Below are 24,262 nucleotides of genomic sequence, written 5' to 3'. Positions count from 1 at the left end.
TGTGGTTTTGAAAAATGTCTTGTCATTAAATCAGAAAATAGCATGAGAGGTGCTGCGACTAAATTAGGATAGTTGTCGCATTGGAGCCATACAACACAGAAGGCCATTCAACCCAATTCATTCTGCCCATGCATGCAGTGGTTGCTTTTTTTCTCATGAATGTGTGAATTTTAATTTTTGAAGAATTTATCTCATTCCTCTTTGAGATATGTTTGTGGAATCTACCTCCATTAATCTTTCAGGCAAACAGTGCACAACAATTTGCTGCTTCCAAGCAAAGCAGCACCTCATCTCTCCTCTGGTAGTTTTACCAATTATCTTTCATCTGTGCCCACTGATTACTGTCTCTCCAGCCCATGCAGACATGTTCTTATGCACACTTATCAATAGTCTCCGTAATTTTGAAGTCCTCCTAACTGGAAATGAAAGAAAAAAATAATGTGTAATGAACTTGATGGGTCTCTACCTGAGCTATAAATAATACTATAACTGTAATTAGGGGCGGCACTGTGGCTCAGTGGTTAGCACTGCTGCCTCACAGCACCAGGGACCTAGGTTTGATTCCCGCCTCAGGCGAGTGTCTGTGTGGAGTTTGCACATTCTCCCCGTGTCTGCGTGGGTTTCCTCCAGGTGCTCCGGTTTTCTCACACAATCTAAAGATGTGCAGGTTAGGTGAATTGACCATGCTAAATTGCCCGTAGTGTCAGGTGCATTATTCAGGGGTAAAGATAGGGTAGAGAAATGGGTCTGGGTGGGTTACTCTTTGGAGGGTCACTGTGGACCTGTTAGGCCAAATGGCCTGTTTCCATATTCTAGGGAATCTAATCTGGTCTATTTTACAGTTAAATTACATTTTGAAGTTAGAGGAACTAAAGTTTTGAATGATTGTTTTTCGCCTGTCATTCAGAGGCCATATCTCAAACCCCAAATAACCCCGTTACTCGAAGACTGAATGGCCCATTCCCAATTATTCAAATGCACTTGTGAATTCACAGTGATTGACATCACCATTTAACCCGATCAGTCTCCATGACCAATGGAAATAGTGTTGAAATAACTGCACAGAGGCTGGTATCCCATCACCAAGTCACCCTTTATATACTTGTGCACAGTACGCTGGCTGTGGCCAGCCAGCTCAGAGTCATCCCTGAATTAAGGTGATTCTAATCTCCTGGTTTTATACTTCATTCCCCCTCTCCACACTACTGCCAAACAGCAGGATTGCTTATCTCTTCCTAGCAGACATGTTGTGTGTGTGTAGGTGTAGGACACAGTGAAAAAAAAATCAGGTGCAGAAAACTTTGTTCATATTCCATCACCAGGAAGAAAAGAAACATCTCCTCGTTATATGTATTTTTTTCTTTTTTTTTTCTTTTTTCTCATTTTTTTCCAAAAGCACAAAACAAATGAAGGTAATGTCTGAGACCAAGAGCACCTCTCTCCACAGTAACACACTGGCTGTGACCAGCCAGCTTGGAATCAGTCCCCTGAACTGAGGAGATCCTGAATGTCCAGTTTATTTTTTTTCTCTAACTTTCCTGAGTATATTTTTTTGTGTCAACCCCCACACTATTGCCAAATGGCAGTAGTGCTTATTTCTCCCCAGCACCCATGTCGTGTGCGTGTAGTTGTAGGACATAGTGAAGAAACATCGAGTGCAGAAACCTTATTCATATTCCATCACCAGGAAGAAAGGAAACACCCAAGTGACCAGTGACAAACAGTGCCCCTTAACTTCTGGTTATATTGGTCAGCCAGGGCTTTCCTGATTGGCCAGGTCAGCAAACCAATCAATGACCTCGTAGTCAACAAGGTCAGCCTAATTCCAATCACTGCAAGTGTGTTAACTGCTACATCACGATCACCTTCATTTCCCTTTCATTTCTATCACTCTGATCTGAATTAAAATGTTTAATTTACCATTTGTTCTGTTCCTCTTCTTCACAGAGTGATGTGTGGTCATTGGGAATCACAGCGATTGAAATGGCAGAAGGAGCCCCTCGTAAGTAGCACTTTTCAGGTTGTGTTTAAGGACTGGTGCACAATGAAGGGTTTGTGTGGGTGGTTGAAGAGTTCTCATGGACTTATAACACTGCATGTGAAAATTGCTTAGAATATGCAGCTGAGAAAACAGGCCATTCAGCTCAGATGCTCCATGGAATCTTGAGTAAAGAAGATTCTTCTGAATTCCCTATAGATTCCTTCATGACTATCTCATTCTGGGCCCTTGCTTTGGACCCTTCTATAATTGAAACAATGGCTCAGATCTTCTGGTCAGCAGCGATGCTGAAGACATCACCACTGTCTGTAAAGATAACTCCAACCTTAGCCATTTGTCCTCACAGCCATATCTTGCTCTCCTGGATGCAACAGTCATACAGAGGGAACACTGACAAAACGTAGTAGCACAAAGGACATGTCCCCATTTTGCATCAGCTGCTGTTCTCAGGTAAGTTTTTGTAGTTGTTCAGAGTTTCAGTGGAGACAGTGGGTGGGTGAGAGAGTGGATGGGTGAGCTTATTGTCACAGTGGGTGTTAGGGTAGGGTGGCCAGTCGGGTTGGGTGGAAGTGTGAAGTTGGCATCTGAGCAGGATGGGAGTTGTGTGGGGTTGAGTTCCCATTGTTAATCACTGACTTTTATCAGGAATTAAACAGCAGAACAATTACTGGGGTCTGTATGTTGGCAAGTATCGCACAGCTAGTCCAACTACCCTTCACTGAAATCTGTTTTGGAGAAATTCTCTTCATGTCCTAGACACCACAATTTAGTCCATTCAAAGTTTGAAGCATCCTGGACACTTGCCACATATCTGCATCGAGCTTGAGAAGTATACTTTTCTACATTTAGCTTGACTCTCATCAGAAATCTGGCCGGTATATGGCCTGAACTTACATTCCTGGGTCATAAATGCACATTTGTAAAAATGCCTTGCTCCATGCCTGAAATCAGGGGAGAAGGGCCTTATTATTTCAAGTTTGTTCTGCCTGGACAGTTGTTAGCGGGGGTTGGGCCCACAGCCCCCACCGTATCTCTGTCACCCTGCATGGCTAATCCAAATGTCAAGAGTCATAGAGATGTACAGCATGGAAACAGACCCTTCAGTCCAACCTGTCCATGCTGACCAGATATCCCAACCCAATCTAGTCCCACCTGCCAGCCCCCGGCCCATATCCCTCCAAACCCTTCCTATTCATATATCCATCCAAATACCTCTAAAATGTTGCAATTGTACCAGCCTCAATGTTTCCAAAGCTTGACAATTCCCTTGAGTTATGTGGCATGGGTGGTGGTGTAGGGTGGAGTTGGAGGAGAGATGTGAGTGGACAGGTAGAGATGGAGCCGAGAGGGAGTTTGATATAAGAGGGGTACATAAACGAGAGGATTATGGAGGCCAGGACAGAAGAGAAGCTGACTAAGTGGTAATGAGTTCTGAGGGTAGCAGAGAATGGGTAGTCCTTGCTGAAAGCTGTGTATATGATGTGATCATGTGCCTGGGTGTGGGTGAAAATGAGTTGGTTGCTCTATGTCATAACAGAGCTCGGTGTGGGGTTGGGTTAAAAACATAGCAGGATGGAATCAGGTTCTAAAGTTAGTGAGTTCGACATTGAGTCCCAGAGGTCTTCTGTCTTGGCCTGCCATCCATATTTCCCTCATTTACCTACCGTTTTCATATCTCTCTCCCTCTTGGCTCCATCTCCACTTATCCACTCACCTCCCCACCTACTCCCCCAATCTCCTCTTCAGCATAAGTACGACATTTTCTGAGCTAACAGTTCTGATGAAGAGTCACCGGACTCGAAATGTTAACTCAGCTTTCTCCCCACAGATACTGCCAGACCTGTTGAGTTTCATGGGCAATTTCTGTTGTTATTTCAGATCTCCAGCATCGGAAGTATTTTCTTTTATTTTTACAATTCATTTGACAACTTGATAGCTGCTTTTGACAGCTTGACATTTCCCTTGACCACTTCACAGTTTTGATTAATTTATCAACTTCTTACACACATTCATGTCTATTTTTAACATTTCCAAAGGGCATGTGACCTCTCACTGGACCTATTAGACAAAGCATTCTATTTCTCCCAAATGGGCTCCTGCGATAGGATATCCTATCTTTTCAAATAACTGTGACATCTTCAGATGTTCTTTTGAAAAGTGCAAAGCCCACAATCGTACTTCAAACATGTTACAAGAAAATAATTGGATCAATTTGAAGGCATTTTCACTTAATGTGTGAACTGAACCATGGGGATGTTCAACATACAACCTGCCCCATTCTTCCACCACCCTCTTTCTCCGACAGAAATTGTGGGGGCCAGGTTTGGGGACACAACTTGGAAAGGCAGAGCTTCAGTTCCAGTCGAGTTAAGGCAGAGACCCTCTTCATCATTACAAAACCTCTCACCTTTGAAATATCCCGATCAAATTCCTCCATAAACACAAAGACCTCTGTCAGGACAAATTCACCACAGGCTGTCCTTTATCAGCAACAGGTTAGACCACTGTGAAATGAATCTCCACCTTGTGTGTAATGGAATTATTCTCAGTAGCAAAGACTGACCCTGATAACAGTCTAAATTTGTATATACACCAGCAGCACTTAGTGGCTTTTGAATTATGATCCTGGCAAAATAATTATGTTTATTCCGAAGAAGAGTGGACTTGACTTGAAACTAGATTTGAAACATCAATGCTGTTTCCCTCTCCACAGATGCTGCTAGACCTGCTGAGTTTCTCCAGCATTCTCCCTGCTTGTTTTACATTTCCAGCATCCACCGGATTTTGTTTTATATGATGACATTTGTAGTTCCTTCACTTGTAAAATCCATCCCTTTTATTTTTTTCCCAGCACTCTGCGATATGCATCCAATGAGAGCCCTTTTCCTCATCCCGCGGAATTCTCCACCCAAGTTGAAATCAAAAAAATGGTAAGATGGTTCACAATTTCTTTGGAGTAGAAAGTAACGATGTATCTTAATGCATGCACGCCCTTGAAATTAGCACTTGCATGCTCAGGGCGGTGTTGGGAAACATTTCTTTGTACAACTCATCATGGAGCTCTACTTCCCAAAGGCTGGGAGTCAGTTCAAAACTTCAACACTGAGATCAGTTGATTTGTGTTCAATAAATGTATTAAACTTGTCAATCGAGTTATGATATTGATCAGCAATGCGTGATGAAACATCCCTGAAGATGTTAGGCCAGAAACCCTAACCACCTTACCATACATCAAAGAAGTTTCAGAAATGACAGCCAGACTACTGAGACCCCTTGGAATCCTAGTAGCACACAAACCCACCAACACACTCAAACAAAAACTAACAAACTTAAAAGACCCAGTACATCCCAGGGACAAAACCAACGTCATCTATAAAAATTCCATGCAAGGACTGCCACAAACACTACATAGGACAAACAGGCAGAAAGTTAGCCACCAGGATACACAAACACCAGCTAGCCACAAAAAGACACGACCCTCTCTCCCTCGTAGCCCTACACATGGATGAAAAAAGCCACCATTTCGACTGGGACAACACACCTATCCTGGGACAGGCTAAGCAAAGGCAAGCCAGATAATTCCTAGAGGCCTGGCACTCCAACCACAACGCCATAAACAAACACATAGATCTAGATGCCATCTATCAACCCCTCAGAAAACGAACAGGAAATGACATCACCACAAACCCCAGGAACCCCATCCAGGAGAAAGATATAAATAGAAAGCAGGAGACAACAACTTCGCTTCACTTGGAGGTCGCCACTGATGATGTTACCGAGCCAGGTAACAAAACGTCTGGATATCAAACCTATAGCTCAGCGAGCAAACCTACACCCTAAATCTCAACCTGAGCTATAAACCTTCACAAACCTTGCACATCCCTGAAGAGTTGAATAGCCTTCACCTGTTCCTGTCTTCCTGTAGTGAATTGTGGGCAATCTGAAAAGCTCCCAATTTGTCCAAGATAAAAAGTGAGCCAAGGACCTGACATTAAACAGGAGAACACAGTAGATGGGGTGTGGGGGCAGACCATCCTGCCTGCTTTACCATTCACCTTAAACTTTAACCCCATTTTCCTGCCTACTCCCCATACCCTTGGGTTCCCCATTAGTTGGGGTTATGAGTAACACAAGCTCGAAGTGTCAGGCCTGATTCTTTTTCTCTCAATGTGTGAATGATTGGCATCTTGCACTCCAATTCCTTCTCTGCTATAGTAGTCATCAAGTGTCTTTTGAATCTCTGTGTGCCTCCAAAACCTGGACAATCACTCAAAATCCATCATGGAAAATAAAGACCTTTTGAAACGTGGAGGCCTGGATACAAACTTAAAACCTCATACACAGACTGTAAGAGAAATAGAATTAGGCAATCAAAAATAATTCTGATATGTGGCATCCAGAAAAGGAAATGTCAGTATTTCGGGTGGCACAGTGGTTAGCACTGCTGCCTCACAGTACCAGAGACCCGGGTTCAATTCCCACCTCAGGCAACTGTCTGTGTGGAGTTTGCACATTCTCCCCGTGTCTGTGTGGGTTTACTCCGGGTGCTCCGGTTTCCTCCCAGAAAAATGTGCAGGCCAGGTGAATTGGCCAAGCTAAATTGCCCGTAGTGTTAGGTGAATGGATAAATGTAGGGGAAATGGGTCTGGATGGGTTGCTCTTTGGAGGGTCAGTGTGGACTTGATGGGTTGAAGGGCCTGTTTCCACACTGTAAGTAATCTGATCTAAAAAAATTGATCAGAGCTGAAAAGCTGCAGTCATCTCTGCTCAAGGGAATAGCGCAGAGCAGCAGAAAGAGGGGTCGGCCTCGGTATAATTCGAAGATAAATATCGCAGAGTGGTTATGGACAAGATACAGTAAGTGTGCGAGGCCAAGACAGGCGAATTTGGCATCCCATGAGATAGTCTGGTGAGAGTAACTACAGTCATTCCACTGCATCCACAAGAGTTTTGTTCCTGAGAGCCCACACGAATGATGAAGTTTGCGGAGCTCATTAAAGTGGTTACAAAAATCATGAATGCACAATTTCTGCCTGCAGATGTTGGTTTCTGTTGTTACTTATTTTTTAGTGCAGGTAGGCGAATTTGCAATTCGTAGATTTTGAGAATACAGAGGATTTACTGTACAAGCAGCAGAAGGCTGGGAGGATGCTCTGACGCAATAATATGTTTCACCCATGGATTCCTGAGTGAGCCTTTCTGCATCTTTCTCTTTGCTATCCCTGCCATCCTACAGCCTGAGCCCAGTAGCTGACCTCTTGTCATATTTGAGTTCATTATTGATTACATTGGAGCAACACCAATTTAGAGCTGAAGTGATAATACCATCCCATCCCCATCTATTTCTAACTCGACCCTTGCAGTCAGTAGACAGAGAAATTCTTCATGCTTGTCAATTTGGACTGAATTTGAAGTAAGATCCCAAATTATCAACACCTAGTGCATTTCACCTCAGTCTTCATCCGACTAACTCTTCAGCTCTAACATCGGAAAAGAAAACATTAGTAACTGCTACAAACCACACTCATGATTGGTGAGCTATTTCCAAAGGGTTTTTTTCACAGTTCCTGGAAAATGCTACCTGTCAAGTGTGAATTTGGCTCAGGCATTGTCCAAGGAATATGGGTTGAAGTCCAAGTTCCTAATTTAGGCTGAGATTTGAGCACAGCAAAGGGTGCTGCAGTATTGAAGTTGCAGTCTTTCTTAGAGGACTATAAAACAAGGTCCTATGTAAGACAGATGGAAATTATCCGTTAGAGAATGGACAAGGCCAGTTTCTGTCATCCTTGCCAAATTTCCTCTCTTTACTCTTGTCATGAAAAGAAGAAAACAGATTACCCTTTCTTCTTATTTGCTAAGACCTTCTCGTGCATTAGTAGATGTTGCAATTCACAGAGTCCCGACAGTGTGGAAACAGGCCATTCGGCCCAACAGGTCCACATCAACCCTCCAAAGAGCAACCCACCCAAACCCACTCCCCTACCCTATTATTCTACAGTTCCTCTGACTAATGCCCTTAACCTACACAATATAGGCAATTTAGCATGGCCAATCCACCTGACCTGCACATCCTTGGATTGTGGGAGGAAACCGGAGCACCACGGAGTCAACCTACATAGACATGGGGGGAATGTGCAAATTCCAAACAGACAGACACCAGGCTGGAACTGAACTGGGTCCCTGGCGCTGTGAAGATAGCATTAAAAACTGCACTTCAGAAGTTATTCATTGGTTGTGATGCACTTTGAGACTTCCCACAGACATGATGAGGAACTAATGGGAGACATTTGTTCATATGGAAACAGGCCATTCAGCCTATTGAGGCCACTCCAACCCTCTGAAGAGCATCCCACCCAGACCCCATCCCTGTAACTCTGCATTTTCCATGACTAATCCACCTAGCTTGCATATCCCTGGACTCCATGGAACAATTCAATATGGCCAATCTACCTAACCTACACAGCTTTTGACTGTGGGAGGAAACCAGAGCAAGCCCCCTGCCCAGATACACAGAGAAGGTGCAAACCCCATGGAGATAGTTCTCTGAGGGTGGAATCAAACCCGAGTCCCTGATGCTGTGAGGCAGTAGTGCTAACCACAGAGCCACTGGAAGATTTTATCCAATTCCAGATGTCACACTTGAGGGAGTATATGAAGGAACTGGAGAAGGAGGATGCAGAAGGGGACTACGGGAATGGTTCTAGACATGACAAACTTCAGTTGTGAAGATAAATAGGAGAAATATTCTTTAGAGAAGAGGAAGCTGAGAGGGGCTTTGATGGAAGTATTCAGAAGAATGAAGATTCTGGAGACAGGAGGCTCTGCCTCGTTACAGACCAACACGAAAAAAGGCACAGATTTAACTTAATTGGCGAAAGAAGCAAAAAGGCTATGAGAAAAAATGGTTTCACGCAATGAATCATTAATGTCCAGAAAGCACTGTCTAAAAGTGTGGTGGAGGAGATGGGTTCATTTGACAGTATTAGGCAAGAACTTTCGAAAGCTGATTGGAAATAGATGTTCGCAGGTAAAGGGATGGCTGGAAAATGGGAAGCCTTCAGAAATGAGATGACAAGAATCCAGAGAAAGTATATTCCTGTCAGGGTGAAAGGGAAGGTAGGTAGGTATAGGGAATGCTGGATGACTAAAGAAGTTGAGGGTTTGGTTAAGAAAAAGAAGGAAGCATATGTCAGGTATAGAGAGGATAGATCGAGTGAATCCTTAGAAGAGTATAAAGAAAGTAGGAGTATACTTAAGAGGGAAATCAGAAGGGTAAAATGGGGTCATGAGATAGCTTTGGCAAATAGAATTAAGGAGAATCCAAAGGGATTTTACAAATCTATTAAGGACAAAAGGGTAACTAGGGAGAGAATACGGCCCCTCAAAGATCAGCAAGACGGCCTTTGTGTGGAGCCACAGAAAATGGGGGAGATACTAAGTGAATATTTTGCATCAGTATTTACTGTGGAAAAGGATATGGAAGATATAGACAGTAGGGAAATAGATGGTGACATCTTGCAAAATGTCCAGATTACAGAGGAGAAAGTGCTGGATTTCTTGAAATGGTTAAAAGTGGATAAATCCCCAGGACCTGATCAGGTGTACCCGAGAACTCTGTGGGAAGCTAGAGAAGTGATTGCTCGGCCTCTCACACACTTAATTGTATCATTGATAGTCACAGGTAAGGTGCCGGAAGATTGGAGGTTGGCAAACGTGGTGCCACTGTTTAAGAAGGGCAGCGAAGACAAGCCAGGGAACTATAGACCGGTGAGCCTGACCTCAGTGGTGGGCAAGTTGTTGGAGGGAATCCTGAGGGACAGGATGTACATGTATTTGGAAAGGCAAGGACTGATTCGGGATAGTCAACATGGCTTTGTGGGTGGGAAATCATGTCTCACAAACTTGATTGAGTTTTTTGAAGAAGTAACAAAGAAGATTGATGAGAGCAGAATAGTAGATGTGATCTATATGGACTTCAGTAAGGGGTTCGACAAGGTTCCCCATGGGAGACTGATTGGCAAGTTTAGATCTTATGGAATACAGGGAGAACTCACCATTTGGATACAGAACTGGCTCAAAGATAGAAGACAGAGCGTGGTGGTGGAGGGTTGCTTTTCAGATTGGAGGCCTGTGGCCAGTGGAGTGCCACAAGGATCAGTGCTGGGCTCTTTACCTTTTGTCATTTACATAAATTATTTGGATGTGAGCATAAGAGGTACAGTTAGTAAGTTTGCAGATGACACCAAAATTGGAGGTGTAGTGGACAACGAAGAGGGTTACCTCAGACTACAACAGGATCTGGACCAGATGGGCCAACGGGCTGAGAAGTGGCAAATGGAGTTTAATTCAGATAAATGCGAGGTGCTGCAATTTGGGAAAGCAAATCTTAGCAGGACTTATACGCTTAATGGCAAGGTCCTAAGGAGTGTTGCTGAACAAAGAGACCTTGGAGTGCAGGTTTATAGCTCCTTAAAAGTGAAGTCGCAGGTAGATAGGATAGTGAAGAAGGCGTTTGATATGCTTTCCTTTATTGGTCAGAGTATTGAGTACAGGATTTGGGAGGTCATGTTGCGGGTGTTCAGGACATTGGTCAGGCCACTGTTGGAATATTGCGTGCAGTTCTGGTCTCCTTCCTATCGGAAAGATGTTGTGAAACTTGAAAGGATTCTGAAAAAATTTCCAAGGATGTTGCCAGGGTTGGACGATCTGAGCTACAGGGAGAGGCTGAACAGGCTGGGGCTGTTTTCCCTGGAGCGTTGGAGGCTGAGGGGTGACCTTATAGAGGTTTACAAAATTATGAGGGGCATAGATAGGATAAAAAAACAAAGTCTTTTCCCTGGGGTTGGAGAGTCCAGAACTAGAGGGCATAGATTTAGGGTGAGAGGGGAAAGATATAAAAGAGACCTAAGGGGCATCTTTTTCATGCAGAGGGTGGGGTAGGTGTGTAGCTGGAATGAGCTGCCAGTGGATGTGATGGAGGCTGGTATAATTGCAACATTTAAAAGGTATTTGGATGGGTATATGAATAGGAAGGGTTTGGAGGGATATGGGCCGGGTGCTGGCAGGTGGGACTAGATTGGGTTGGGATATCTGGTCGGCATGGACGGGTTGAACCGAAGGGTATGTTTCCATGCTGTACATTTCTATGTCTCTATGACTCTATTTAAGGCATTTGAGAAGGAATTGGTTTTCTATGTGAAAAGGAAGAATGTCCTGGGTTCCTGGGAGAACAGCACAAAGTGAATTGCTCATTCATAGACCTACCACAGGCAGGATGGGACAAACAGCCTCCTGCTGCTCTGTAGCAATGATGTGTTTCTACGATAATAACAATCTGTGAACAGCAGGTTCTATCATGAATACTGACTGCCACCCAAGTGTGACATTCCCAAAGGTGCAGTTTTGATTACTGGAATGGCTATAGAATAGCATCTTGAAATTCATAGCACTTTTGCGCTATTACTTACCTTAAAGAAAGGTCGTCACTATTGAATTTGAAATAGGAAGTTGTTCATGGATGCGCTATTTGTTCCAATCATTACGGGCAGCTGAAATCAGTTACTGTCCCAACTACTTCACTTGTAGCTCACATATTAGGCACTCGCTGAAAATGTAGTGAGATCAGTCTCTGCCTAGCACTCACCTTTAACTCCAGCACTCCATTTGACATTTTAGAGTGTGCCACTGCATCTATTGACAAGTCTAAATTCATTATAAGTAAGAAGACACAGATGGATGTTGTGTGAAATATGAAGTTGCTTCATGGTTAGGCGCTAAAGTTGAAGTCAGCCATGATAAATTGAGAATTGCTTGAATCTAATGTGCCCTGTCACAACCTGACTGAAAACCTACAAAGCCTCTTGCACACAGTGAAGCCAATTACTTGGAATGGATTATTCTGCCTGATACACTGCTTTCTGAAAGAAGGCACTCATTGCATCTATTTTATTTATAATTACCTGCTTGAGTTCCCAGTTCAATCAGAAAGGCAGGGCAGTCTACACAGTCGATAGATGCTTGACTTAGATTAAACCAGCCATATGTATCAGCAGTGGTACAGTATATAATACTCTAGCCTTGAGGCAAAGGTTATATATTCATGTTTTACACCACATTCTAGAGTACATAATCTAGCCTGACATTCCAGTGGAGCACATAGTTGGAGGTTTATTTTGCTCTCTCCATTCATGTGGGTGTCATTGGCAAAGCAAGTGTTTGTTGCCCAAATAACCCTTGAACTAAGTGACCCACTGCACTATTTCAGACAGCATTGAAGATTTAATGTTATTGCTCTGGGTGTGGAGTCACACATAAACTGGACCATGGAACAAAGACAAATGCCCTGCTGTGAAGGGTATTAGTGAATCAGATGGGTTTTTGTTGCACTCGGTGATGTTGTCAGGATCATGATTGCTAGATGTATATTCCTGTAGTGGAAGTGAAATCCATGTCCTGAGATCATTTGCCTGGGACTCTGGATACCAGTTCAGAGGTGGTCTCACTATGTCACCATCCATCCTTCACCTACTCATGGTTTGGATGAGACATTGAACTGAGGTGTCGTCTGGCCTCTGAGCTGAATATAAAGTATCCCAGTGCACTGACTTTCAGAAGAGCAACCTCTTTGAATTTTGGCTCTGAACACACCTGCTTACAGCATAATAGACAAAATTTTCCAGTACCTTTCAGTTCAGAAGAGTCTTGTTATATTCGAAACATTAACTCTTTTTCTCTCTCTGCAGACCTGCTGTGTTCCTCTCGCATTTTCTGATTTTGTTTCAGAAGATCAGAGGATTCTCCCTGGTGAATCTTTAAGTCCTAAGCAACTTCACTTAACTAGATGATCATATTGTGGCCAGTTTATGGGACCATACTGTGCCTCAATTAGTTTCTGTGTATCACAACATTCCATTCATTCCTCATTGATGATAAAATGTGCCAAGACAAATTAAGGTCTTGAAATATGCAGTATAAATATAATCCATTTATCTTGGGTTCGCTGATGAGAGCTCACACTTTGGGATTTACTAAATCACAATTCTGTTTCTTTTTTCTATAACTGTTGCAATTTCACTCTAATCACCAACTTCAGCAAAGATGGTGAGGTACAACCGAGGTCATACTTCCTCTTTTGAAAATAGACAATAGACAATAGGTGCAGGAGTAGGCCATTCTGCCCTTTGAGCCTGCACCACCATTCAATATGATCATGGCTGATCATCCTTAATCACTATCCTGTTCCTGCCTTATCTCCATAACCCTTGATTCCACAATCCTTGAGAGCTCTATCCAACTCTTTCTTAAATGAATCCAGAGACTGGGCCTCCACTGCCGTCTGGGGCAGAGCATTCCACACAGCCACCACTCTCTGGGTGAAGAAGTTTCTCCTCATCTCTGACCTAAATGGTCTACCCTGTATTTTTAAGCTGTGTCCTCTGGTTCAACACTCATCCAGCAGCAGAAACATGTTTCCTGCCTCCACAGTGTCCAATCCTTTAATAATCTTATATGTCTCAATCAGATCCCATCTCAGTCTTCTAAAGTCAAGGGTATACAAGCCCAGTCGCTCCAGTCTTTCAGTGTAAGGTAATCCCGCCATTCCAGGAATTGACCTCGGGAACCTACGCTGCCCTCCCTCAATAGCCAGAATGTCTTTCCTCAAATTTGGAGACCAGAACTGCACACAGTACTCCAGGTGTGGTCTCACCAGGGCTCTGTACAGCTGCAGAAGAACCTCTTTGCTTCTATACTCAATCCCTCTTGTTATTAGCCTTCTTCACTATCTGCTGTACCTGCATGCTTACCTTCATTGACTGGTGTATAAGAACACCTAGATCTCTCTCTATTGCCCCTTTACCTAAATTGATTCCAATTAGGTAGTAATCTGACTTCCTGTGGATAACCATACATTTATCCACATAAAACTACATCTGCCATGCATCTGAACACTCACCTAACTTGTCCAGGTCACCCTGTAATCTCCTAACATCCTCCTCGCATTTCACCCTGCCACCCAGCTTAGTATCATCAGCAAATTTGCTAATGTTATTGCTGATACCATCTTCTATATCATTAACATATATTGTAAAAAGCTGCGGTCCCAATACTGATCCCTGCAGTACCCCACTGGTCACTGCCTGCCATTCTGCAATGGAACCGTTTATCACTACTCTTTGTTTCCTATTAGCCAACCAACTTTCAATCCAAGTTAGTACTTTGCCCCCAATACCATGCGCCCTAATTTTGCTCACTAACCTCCTATGTGGGACTTTATCAAAAGCTTTCTGAAAGTCCAGGTACACGACTTCTACTGGATCTCCCTCGTCCATCTTCAGAGTTACATCCTCAAAAAAATTCCAGAAGATTAGTCAAGCATGATTTCCCCTTCATAAATCCATGCTGACTCTGTCCTATCCTGTTACTACTATCCAGATGTGCCGTAATTTCATCCTTTATAATAGACTCCAGCATATTTCCCACCACTGAGGTCAGACTAACTGGTCTATACTTTCCTGTTTTCTCTCTCCCACCTTTCTTAAAAGTGGTACAATATTAGCCACCCTCCAATCCGCAGGAACTAATCCCAAATCTATCGAACTCTGGAAAATAATCACCAACTTATCCACGATTTCTCAAGCCATCTCCTTCAGTACCCTGGGATGTAGGCCATCAGGCGCCAGGGATTTATCAACCTTCAGACCTAACAGTCTCTCCAACACCAATTCCTGGCAAATATAAATTCCCTTAAGTTCAGGTCCTTCAGCCACTGTTACCTCAGGGAGATTGCTTGTGTCTTTCCCAGTGAACACAGATCTGAAGTACCAATTCAATTCTTCTGCCATTTCTTTGTTCCCCGTAATATATTCCCCTGTTTCTGTCTTCAAGGGCCCAATTTTAGACTTAACAATTTTTTTGCCTTTCACATACCTAAAAAGCTTTTACTATCCTCCTTTATATTATTGGTTAGTTTACCTTCGTACCTAATTTTTTCTCTGCATATTTCCTTCTTGGTAATCCTCTGTTGTTCTTTAAAAGCTTCCCAGTCCGCCGTTTTCCCACTTATGTTTGTTATGTTATACTTTTTCTCTTTTAACTTCATATGTTTCTTAACTTCCCTCGTCAGCCACGGCCACCCATGCCTCCTCCTAGGACCTTTCTTTCTTTTTGGAATAAACTGATCCTGCATCTTCTGCATTATACACAGAAATATCCGCCATTGTTCCTCCACTGTCATCCCTGCTAAGGTATTGCACCATTGAACTTTGGCCAGCTCCTCCCTCATAGCTCCATAGTTCCCTTTATTCAACAGAAATATTGTCACTACCGATTGTACCCTCTCCCTCTCAAATTGCAGATTGAAGCTTAATGTATTAGAGCATCGTAATTCCAAGCAGATCATTTGCCTTGGGGTGGTTTTATGCCTGAATCTCTTACTTAATGATTTTTTTTTTAATTACAGTAGCATCTTCAGTAGTTATGAATAATAAATTTTAGAAGATGCCCAATCTAAGTTTAGAAGTTTAAGATGATGTGCAGATTTATTGTATTAATTACCACATGTTTAAGAATTGTCAGGATTTATTTTCTGACTCTAATAAAAACCCTGGATTAAATCATGGGTTCAAACCATCAAATGTAATTAAGGCTGAGATTTATGCTTGTATTGCAAATACAGTAAACAAAAGATTTCTTTGACAAAGTAAACCTCATCTGATAATGTGATTCGATAATCAAATCTGCAAGCTGGTGTCAGGAATTTCATCTTTCAAATGCTTAAGTGTTTATAACAAATACTTATTGTCTCCATCTTAACGGAGAGTTTATGGAGCCTCTATTAAATCAATGTCTCCACTAAAATAGCGCAGAGAGGAATTTGGCACCAGTATATTACATGTTCCTAACATAACATTGCTGACTGTAACTTCTGTACAGAGATAGGAACATAGGAATAGGAGTCAGATATTAAAAAGCCCTGAGCCTGTTCTGCCATTGAGTGAGATTATGGCTGATCTGTATTTTAATTCAGTTTACCCACCTTAAGATATCCCTTGCTCTCCTTACCAAATAAATATCCAGTAATCTTAATCCTGAATCTTCCGATTATACTAATACTACTTTTGGAGTTTGGACTTCCAAATTTCTCCCAACCTATGTGGACAAAAGTTTATTCCTGATTTCCTGATTAAATGGCCTGGCCTTTTTTGAGATTTAAGCTCTTTTGTTTTCAATTTCCAGTTCCATAAAGGGCGGCACGGTGGCTCAGTGGTTAGCACTGCTGCCTCACAGCACCAGGGATCCGGGTTTGATTCCAGCCTCGGGCGACTGTCTGTGTGGAGTTTGCACGTTCTTCCCGTGTCTGCGTGAGTTTCCTCCGAGTGCTCTGATTTCCTCCCATAGTCCAAAGATGTGCAAGTAAGGGTGGATTGGCTGTGCTAAATTGCCCATGGTGTTCCGAGGTGTGTAGTCAGTCATCCAAGCCTGGAATCAAACCTGGTTCCTTGGCCCTGTGAGGCAGCAGGATCAAAGAGGCAGTCTTATGGAGCGGTTTAAAGAGGTGAATGAGGTAGAAACAAAATGAGGTAGCAACAGTTTGAGAAGGAAGCTCACCACTTTCCCAAGGTCAATGAGGGATGGGCAGTAAATGTTGGCACAGCCTGCAATGTCCACATCCCATGAGTAAATTATAAAAAGATGTTTAGAGAGAGATTTGCAAAAAGTAGAGCCTATAAATTTGAAAGCACATCCAACAATAATGGAGCAATGAAAATTGAGGGTCATAGCAGAGAGCAAAATTGGAGGAGTGGACAGATCTGGGAGAGAGTGGACAGAAAACCAAAATTTCTGTTTAGCTGGAAATTCAGTATTCATACAATTACTCAGAATTTCTATTTGATTTATAAAAGGGCTCTCATAATGAAATTAGGATTCTAAATTCAACACTCAGCTTATCTTGTGTTGAGAAAACAATCTTGTATTCCCAAAATCTGAGGTATTGTGATGCTGCACCGAAGGTATTAATTTGCTGGTGCTCAGCACATATTTTTTGATTGTATCCAAGTCATATTTGTTGGGACATAAGACGCATCTTGTACCCCAATAAATGTGCTGGGTTGAGAATTCAACTTCCTCCTAAATTCATACTATTCCCATTCACCTGTCCCATCCATGCTTACTCACCTACATAGTTTCCCTGTCAAGCAATGCCTCGATTTTAAAATGCTCATCTTTGATGTCAAATCCTTCCATCATGTCTGCATATTTCTGTAATCTCCTCCAGCCACACAACTTCCTGCACTCTTCTGTTTCTTCCCTTCAATTCTCATCAGTCTCAATCTCATTTTCTTCCATTAAGGTACTCCTTAAAACCCATCACTACCTCACCTTTCCATTACTCTTCCTACCCCAACCCATCCTCTCTTTAGCTGTAGCTCCCCCTACCCCGCATCTAGTCCTGAAGAAGGGCTAATACCCAAAATGTTGACTTCTCCACCTCCTGATGTTGCCTTGCTTGCTGTGTTCTTCCAGCCTCAAGTTTTATTCCTTAAAACCTACCTCTGCCACCATGTTTTTGACTGTCTGACAAATAATGGCACAGCTGGGCACGTGATTTTCCTGTAGGAGGACAGAGTGACCTACTCTTTTCCTCGTTCATATGTTTGTATCTGCCTGCTTGCAGCGTGGCAACGTATCTGAGCATACTATCATATAGTTGTTTGCCTCAAGAATACATGTAGCTGCTGCTCAAGCTCAGAAACCCAGAGAAAAAGCTGGTGACACTTCCCACACATGGGCCTGTCTGAATCATAAGAAGTGTCCTTGACACCCCACTTGCTCCAGGACAGACCTTCTGCCTGGCTGAGCTGTCCTTGCATGCCTTACCTTCAAAGCTATAAGTTGCATTACTTACCTTTACTTACTTTAAGCTTACCTTAAGTTACTCTGCTATTGTTAGCTTTAACTGGAGACTAGTAGAAAATAGAAATCCTTGGCCCTTACTCTCAATTGGCTCCCTCTCCTGTGTCTGCGAATTCTTACTTTCCCTGTGTTAATTCATAAATTTACATTTCTAAGAAATACATTCTTAACCGCTACTACTCAACAAACAATCAACACTCAACTTTCCTGTGAAGTCACTGAGACTATTTTTCAAAGAAAACAATATTTTAAGAAGTTTAAAGAAATTTTAGGCTGTTTTCTATTTGAAGGATTACCACATTGTTGCTATTAAGAGTGGGCTCTATGCAAATAAAACTAATATTTCAATTAGATGGATCAATCATTCCCTTTTTATGAGAAAATAGCTTTGGGAGTACTTATCAGAAAACATCAAAACGTTCATATGAGGAACCTCACTAGGCTTTTTTTTTCCTAATGTTGCCTGCTTCACACATTATCTGTCGACTCAAGTATTGTTGAAAATGAATTCATTTTATGAAGAATTTCATCTTGCACTCAGCAGGGACTTCATAAGAATACGACTGTAAAGGGAAATAACATTGTAGACTCTATGACATGAGAGTGATGACTATTTATCAAATGGATTCTGATTGATAAAAGGGCTGCCATACAATATGCACTAGTTAGATGATGACTGATAATTAACTGCCAAGTTTTGTTTAAATTTAAACCAGTCAAGTTGACTCAATACCTTGACCAAAGGAATAATCCATAGAATGGCTGCATTTTGACCCATTATGGCAGTAATTAACTGAATAATGCACTTGAACCTAAAGAAGGACTTCCCTAGGCAATGCTCAAGGAGTTGCTTGGATCTGGATAATGGAGACCCACTTATTTTCTTCCTTTTCCCACATGGTGCAGAGATATGGTAAATTATGTTGGGATTTCAGCATGGCCTTAAAGATGGATTGTCAAAAGACAAATATAATCAGTGAACAGATCCAGTAGAGAGTTTCCAATTGTCCAGCCACTTAAAACATGGAGGTACATTCTCTGGATAAAGAACTGATCATTTAGGAGTGAGATGAGGAAATTACTTTGCTGAAAGAGTTGTAAATATTTTGAACCCTCTCCATACGAGGGGCTTGGATGCTCCATTGTTGAATGCATTTAAAGCTGGGATCACCAGAGTTCTGGCTTCTCATGGAATTAAGGAAAATGGGAAGTGAACAGGAAGGTGGAGTTGAAGCCTAACCATGACTGTATTAAATGTCAAAGCAGGTTTTTCAAGACAAATAGCCTTCTCCTGCTCCTATTAATTGTTTTTTTTGTTCTTGAGAGAGTATTGTTGAATCTTTTGAAGCATAATGCACGAGGCCTCTCCTAAATGCTATTGTTAGGGCCAGGTTGAGAGCAGATGGTAAGGCTAGGCCATGTAACATGCTGCATTTCCCACCTGTAAGATGGCAACAGTGGAAGGTGTTCCCAACTAAACAGCAAAAAGGTTCTGTTGCCCCAATCCATATAGTCTTTGGCGAGGCAATTGACTTCTGGGACTTTCAGAGGCCGTTCATATGTTTGAAATTTTGCCATTATCACTGAAACTGATTTATTTACCTTTAGGTCGAAGAAGTTTATTAATTTTGTGGAAAACTGCCTGGTGAAGAATCACTTACATCGAAGCACCACTGAAGCACTGTTAAAGCATTCATTCATCCGTGATCAGCAGAATGATCGGCAAGTTCGTATTATGCTGAAAGATCATATTGACAGAACTAGGAAAAAGAAGGGTGAGAAAGGTACAAACTGCTTCTGTTACTCTAACCGTTGATACTGGCCATTGCAGTTATAGTTTCATTCTTCATTCAGCCATGAGCAGTTGTTGTAAATTCTGATATGCTGAATTTGTCAGACAGATATGCATAAGCTGAATTTCTGTTCCTTGTTACAGGAAGACTGTAAAAATGTATTCTAAAAATCCTGTAATGTCATTTCAATTTGTTTTGCTGTATAGTGTTGAACGTGATGATTTATGCTGCTTGCGCTGCTAAGGTTTGTCTGAAAGCATTGGATTTACCTTTGCATTGTTTATCTTAAACACTCAGATAGACCTACATATACTTGAGTAAGACATTGCCTCGACTACAGCTCAAGCTTTTGCGAACTTTCATGACAACTCAATCTCGAGAATCAGCTAGTTGATTCTTCTTTGCATTCTAATTTGGGTTGAAATGACTCCCTTGTGTTATTTTGGTTAAAACCAGACAGATTAGTCAAGAAGCAGACTCGACAGCAGACTGCACAAATCCAGCTTTAAAACCCTCCTTTTCCTTGATTGATTTTGTTACATAGCTTTCTATTTGTTTCTAATAACTGGATGTTAAATGTCAATTTCACTAATTCCCCCATATCTCTTTTCACTTTACCATCAGCTCTTTCAACACTATCTTGAAAATCTGCTTTTCCTGCATTACGTTGTGCAATACTGTATGCTCACTATTTGAAATTTAATTGAATGCCAGCTATTCACTTCCACGTTTTATTAAATTATTCTACTTATTTTATTTTACCTTTGCCAAGTTCGCCAATCCTCTCTACTTTGTCATTGCCGACTCCAAAAACACAACCTCTGTTTCGCAGAGAGTGAACTCCTTAGACACAAGCGTAGGAATTCGAAGTAGCACCAGGCCATTTGGCCCATCAAGCCTTCTGTACCATTCAATAAGATCATGGCAGATCTGATTGTGGTCTCAACTGCACCTTCCGATCTGCCTCCTATGTGCTGTACTAGTGTACATATTAGGGGCCAGAGCAGGAGTAGGCCATTCAGCCCCTCAACGCACAGCTTATCAAAAGCCAAAACTTAATTAAAAGAATTAGTTCCCGTTTCTGGACCTACCGAATATGAGCTTCATCATTATCACTTCCTGTTATTAGATGAAACAGAATATGAATATAGTGGAAGTGAGGAAGATGAAGATGGATTGAATGAAGATGAAGGAGAGCCGAGGTAATTTAATCATTGAAGTATTTATCCAATTGCATTTTGAAATTTTCTGGTGAATCTGCTTCCAACAACCTTTCAGAGAGTGTGTCCTATCAATCTCAGTTTGGTTTGTCTACCAAATTCTGTTGCATTATGCCTCTGTTCCACCATGTGCTACTATTCCTTGCTTTTCATAGCATAATAGAATCCCTACAGTGCGGAAGCAGACCATTCAGCCCATCAAATCCACATCAGTCCTCTGAAGAGTATCTCACGCAGACTCAACCCCCTATGCTATCTCCATAACCCTGATTTAACCAGGGCTAACCCACCTAGCCTGCACATCGCTGGACACTATGGGGCAATTTAGCCAATCTACCTAACCTGCACGTCTTTATGTTGTTGGTTAAGAGGGAGAAATGGCTCAGAAATTCAAGTCATGAGGAAGCTGTGACAAAATTGTTTCCTTTTTCACAAAGGGGAAAGTGAGGAGTACAGATGCTGGAGAGTCAGAGTCAAATATTGTGGCATTGGAAAAGCACAGCAGGTCAAGCAGCATCTGAGGAACAGGAGAGTCAATATTTCGGCTACCTTTAAAAACAAATTCGGTTTTACAGGATGTGTTTCAGACTGTTGTATTGGGTTGAGATAACACCACGGCTGATTGACTTTAATCAGCCTTCTCAACAATTGAGGTCCGTGATGCATGACACAAAATTCAACGTTAGCAATATCAGCTCTGTCCTTTTCTTTCACTCATTTACGGATTAGGGAGTCATTGGCTAGGCCAGCATTTATTGCCCATGCCTAATTGCCTAGAGCACAGTTAAGAGTCAATCACATTGCTGTGGGTCTGGAGTCACATGTAGGCCAGACTCAGTAAGGATAACAGCTTTCCCTAAATGACATTAGTGAACTAGATAGGTTTTTTTTCCCCAACAATTGTTTCATGCTCTTTTAATTAGACTTTCAATTCCTGATTTCTTTTGGACTGTGAATCCAAATAGCACCATCAGCCCTAATGGGATTCAATCCCATTACCTGGGTCTTTGGATTCACAATCCAGTGACAGACACAGCATCTCACCTGTGAAAAAGCAAAATTCACTGCCAGGACTGATGGAGCTATTTCAAAAAGTGTGGCGCTGGAAAAGCACAGTCGGTCAGGCAGCATCCAAGGTGCAGGAGAGTCGGCATTTTGAGCATAATCTCTTCATCGGGACTGATGGAGCTGTTTGGCTGGCAGCTTCCAAGGGCAGAACAACCTCCGGCTGTAGTCCGCATCCTGCCATGAACCACTTCAGTCCACCGCCAGTGTGTTAGAGCTGCAAGGCGTTCTTCCTCACAGTCTGTGAGCTTCCATACAATGTTCTTCTTGAGCAGGAAGAGACCATTCAGCCTGCAGTGCCTCTGCTGGCCCTTTGAAAGAGTTCTCCAAATTATGTTGCTCCCCTCCAGCCACCATCTTATTCCCTCTCCATCTGCACCTCCCCCTTCCCCCCGCCCAATTTTTTTCCTCATAGCCCTTACTTTTGCTTCCTTTTTGTAAAATAAGCATCCAAGCGTATGTGGCGATTGTGAGGGGAAGGGTGAGAGAAGAGTTTCAATCATAATCGAAACACAGAACATACGAACAGCAATGGGCCATTTGGCCCTTCAGGTCGGCTCCACCATTCAACATGATCCTGGATGATCATCCTACTCAGTACCCTGATCCTGATCTCACCTCCATACCCTTTGATCCCTTTAGCCTTACCCTACCCATGGGCCAGAAGTCTTTTGTCAAGTCCTACCTGCTCCAGAGGTGTGTTATAGCATCTCTAAGCAAATTGATCAGAAAAATTGGTTAAATGAGAGAAAGAACTAATACCTTCTTGAAAACATTCAATGCTTTGGCCTCAAACACTTCCTGTGGCAAAGAATTCCATAAACTCACCACTATCTGCATGAAGACATTTCTCCTCCTCTCAGTCCTAGCATGTCTCCTTAGACTATGACCCCTGGTTCTGGCAAATGGTCACTGGAAACATCTTTCCTGTGTTTATCATGCCTACTCCTGGTGGAATATTCTAGACTTCTATGAAATCTGCCCCCCCACCCCAACCCCTTCATTCTTCTAAACTCACATTTAAAAAGAAAAACAGGGTCTCACATTCAGTTGCGGCTAAACATTTCATTCATTGTGGCGAATTATTTCAACACACTGCCTTTTAATGCAAATGTTAGTCTTGTCGAAACGTTTCACCTCTGTTCTGTCTGAAGTGATTATTTCCCGGTTTAGCATCGTGTACAACAAAACACCCACAAATTTGCTTTTCCTGCTAAAACAAGTCAATTTGCAAAACAACATTTAATGTCACAAGTAGTTAAAATTGGCAGATTCTTTCCAGCAATTGGAGTTTTTCTTTTGTAGAAGGTGCATCACACACAGGGAATTTTCATCATCCAGCCCAAGTCCATGTTCCATCCCAGAACATGTCCAAGTCTGTTCCTTCACCTTCTGGCTAATGTTGTTCTGTGGTCTCCACTCAGTTCCATTGTCAATCAGCCCGGGGAGTCGACTCTACGGCGAGAGTTCCTACGGCTGCAGCAGGAGAACACAAACCGGACAGCAGCTCAGCAACAGCAACAAGTGCTCCAACAGCAACTGCAGGAACAGGAGAAGTACAAGCAGCAACTACTGGCCGAGAGGCAGAAACGCATCAACCAGCAGAAGGAGCAAAGGAGGTGGCTGGAAGACGTAAGGGTTTTTGTTTTGTGCTGTTCACTATTGTTTCTGCCATGTTCGAGAGATCACACCCTTTTTTGCTTTCTTGATTCCTTTGTTCCGGTCAAACGTCAACACTGACACCTAGAAAGGAGAAAAAAACAAACTTGGAAATAAAACAAACTGGTCCGACTCATAAATAGATGAGCGATATGACCAGTACATTCTTTTCTTTTAATTCATTCATGGGATGTGAGCATTGCCCAGCATTTGTTACCCAGAGGGTAGTTAAGATTCAATTTGCTATGAATGTGGAGTCCCATATAGATCAGTCCAGGTAAGGAAGGTGGATTGTATTCCATAAAAGTCATTTGTGAACTAGATGAGCTTTTATGGCAATGAGCAGTAGTATAAGTCACCACTAACACTCACCTCTAGGTCAGGTACAGGAAATTGGTAGAAAAGTGTAGATATGTTGGCATAGACTTAATGGGTTGAAGAAGCTCTTCTGGCCATATGACTCTACTATACTAGTCTCGCGTTTTCATTCAATTTTTCTATTGAATGATATTTTCACCTTCTGCCCTGGTGGGATTTGAACTCAAGTAACAGAACATTTGTCTACACCTCTAGATTACCAGTCCAGTAACATTACCACAAGCCATCGATTC

General features: G+C 42.3%; 1 protein-coding gene across 2 annotated transcripts in view; it reads left to right on the top strand.

The window, feature by feature from the left end:
• LOC140496067 (mitogen-activated protein kinase kinase kinase kinase 4) overlaps positions 1-24,262 on the top strand; it is a 303,330-nt gene that overhangs the window by 144,170 nt on the left and 134,898 nt on the right. For both annotated transcript variants that reach the window (XM_072595575.1, XM_072595574.1), the window contains exons 8-12: positions 1,948-2,002; positions 4,851-4,929; positions 19,523-19,698; positions 20,837-20,909; positions 23,417-23,624. In XM_072595575.1, coding sequence (XP_072451676.1) covers positions 1,948-2,002; positions 4,851-4,929; positions 19,523-19,698; positions 20,837-20,909; positions 23,417-23,624 — 591 coding nt within the window. The remainder of the gene's footprint in view (positions 1-1,947; positions 2,003-4,850; positions 4,930-19,522; positions 19,699-20,836; positions 20,910-23,416; positions 23,625-24,262) is intronic.

The sequence above is a fragment of the Chiloscyllium punctatum genome, chromosome 25 (genome assembly GCF_047496795.1).
Source record: "Chiloscyllium punctatum isolate Juve2018m chromosome 25, sChiPun1.3, whole genome shotgun sequence".
NCBI classification, from domain to species: domain Eukaryota; kingdom Metazoa; phylum Chordata; class Chondrichthyes; order Orectolobiformes; family Hemiscylliidae; genus Chiloscyllium; species Chiloscyllium punctatum.
Note: the sequence above shows the minus strand (reverse complement) of the source record. Positions and strands in the feature narration are given on the sequence as shown.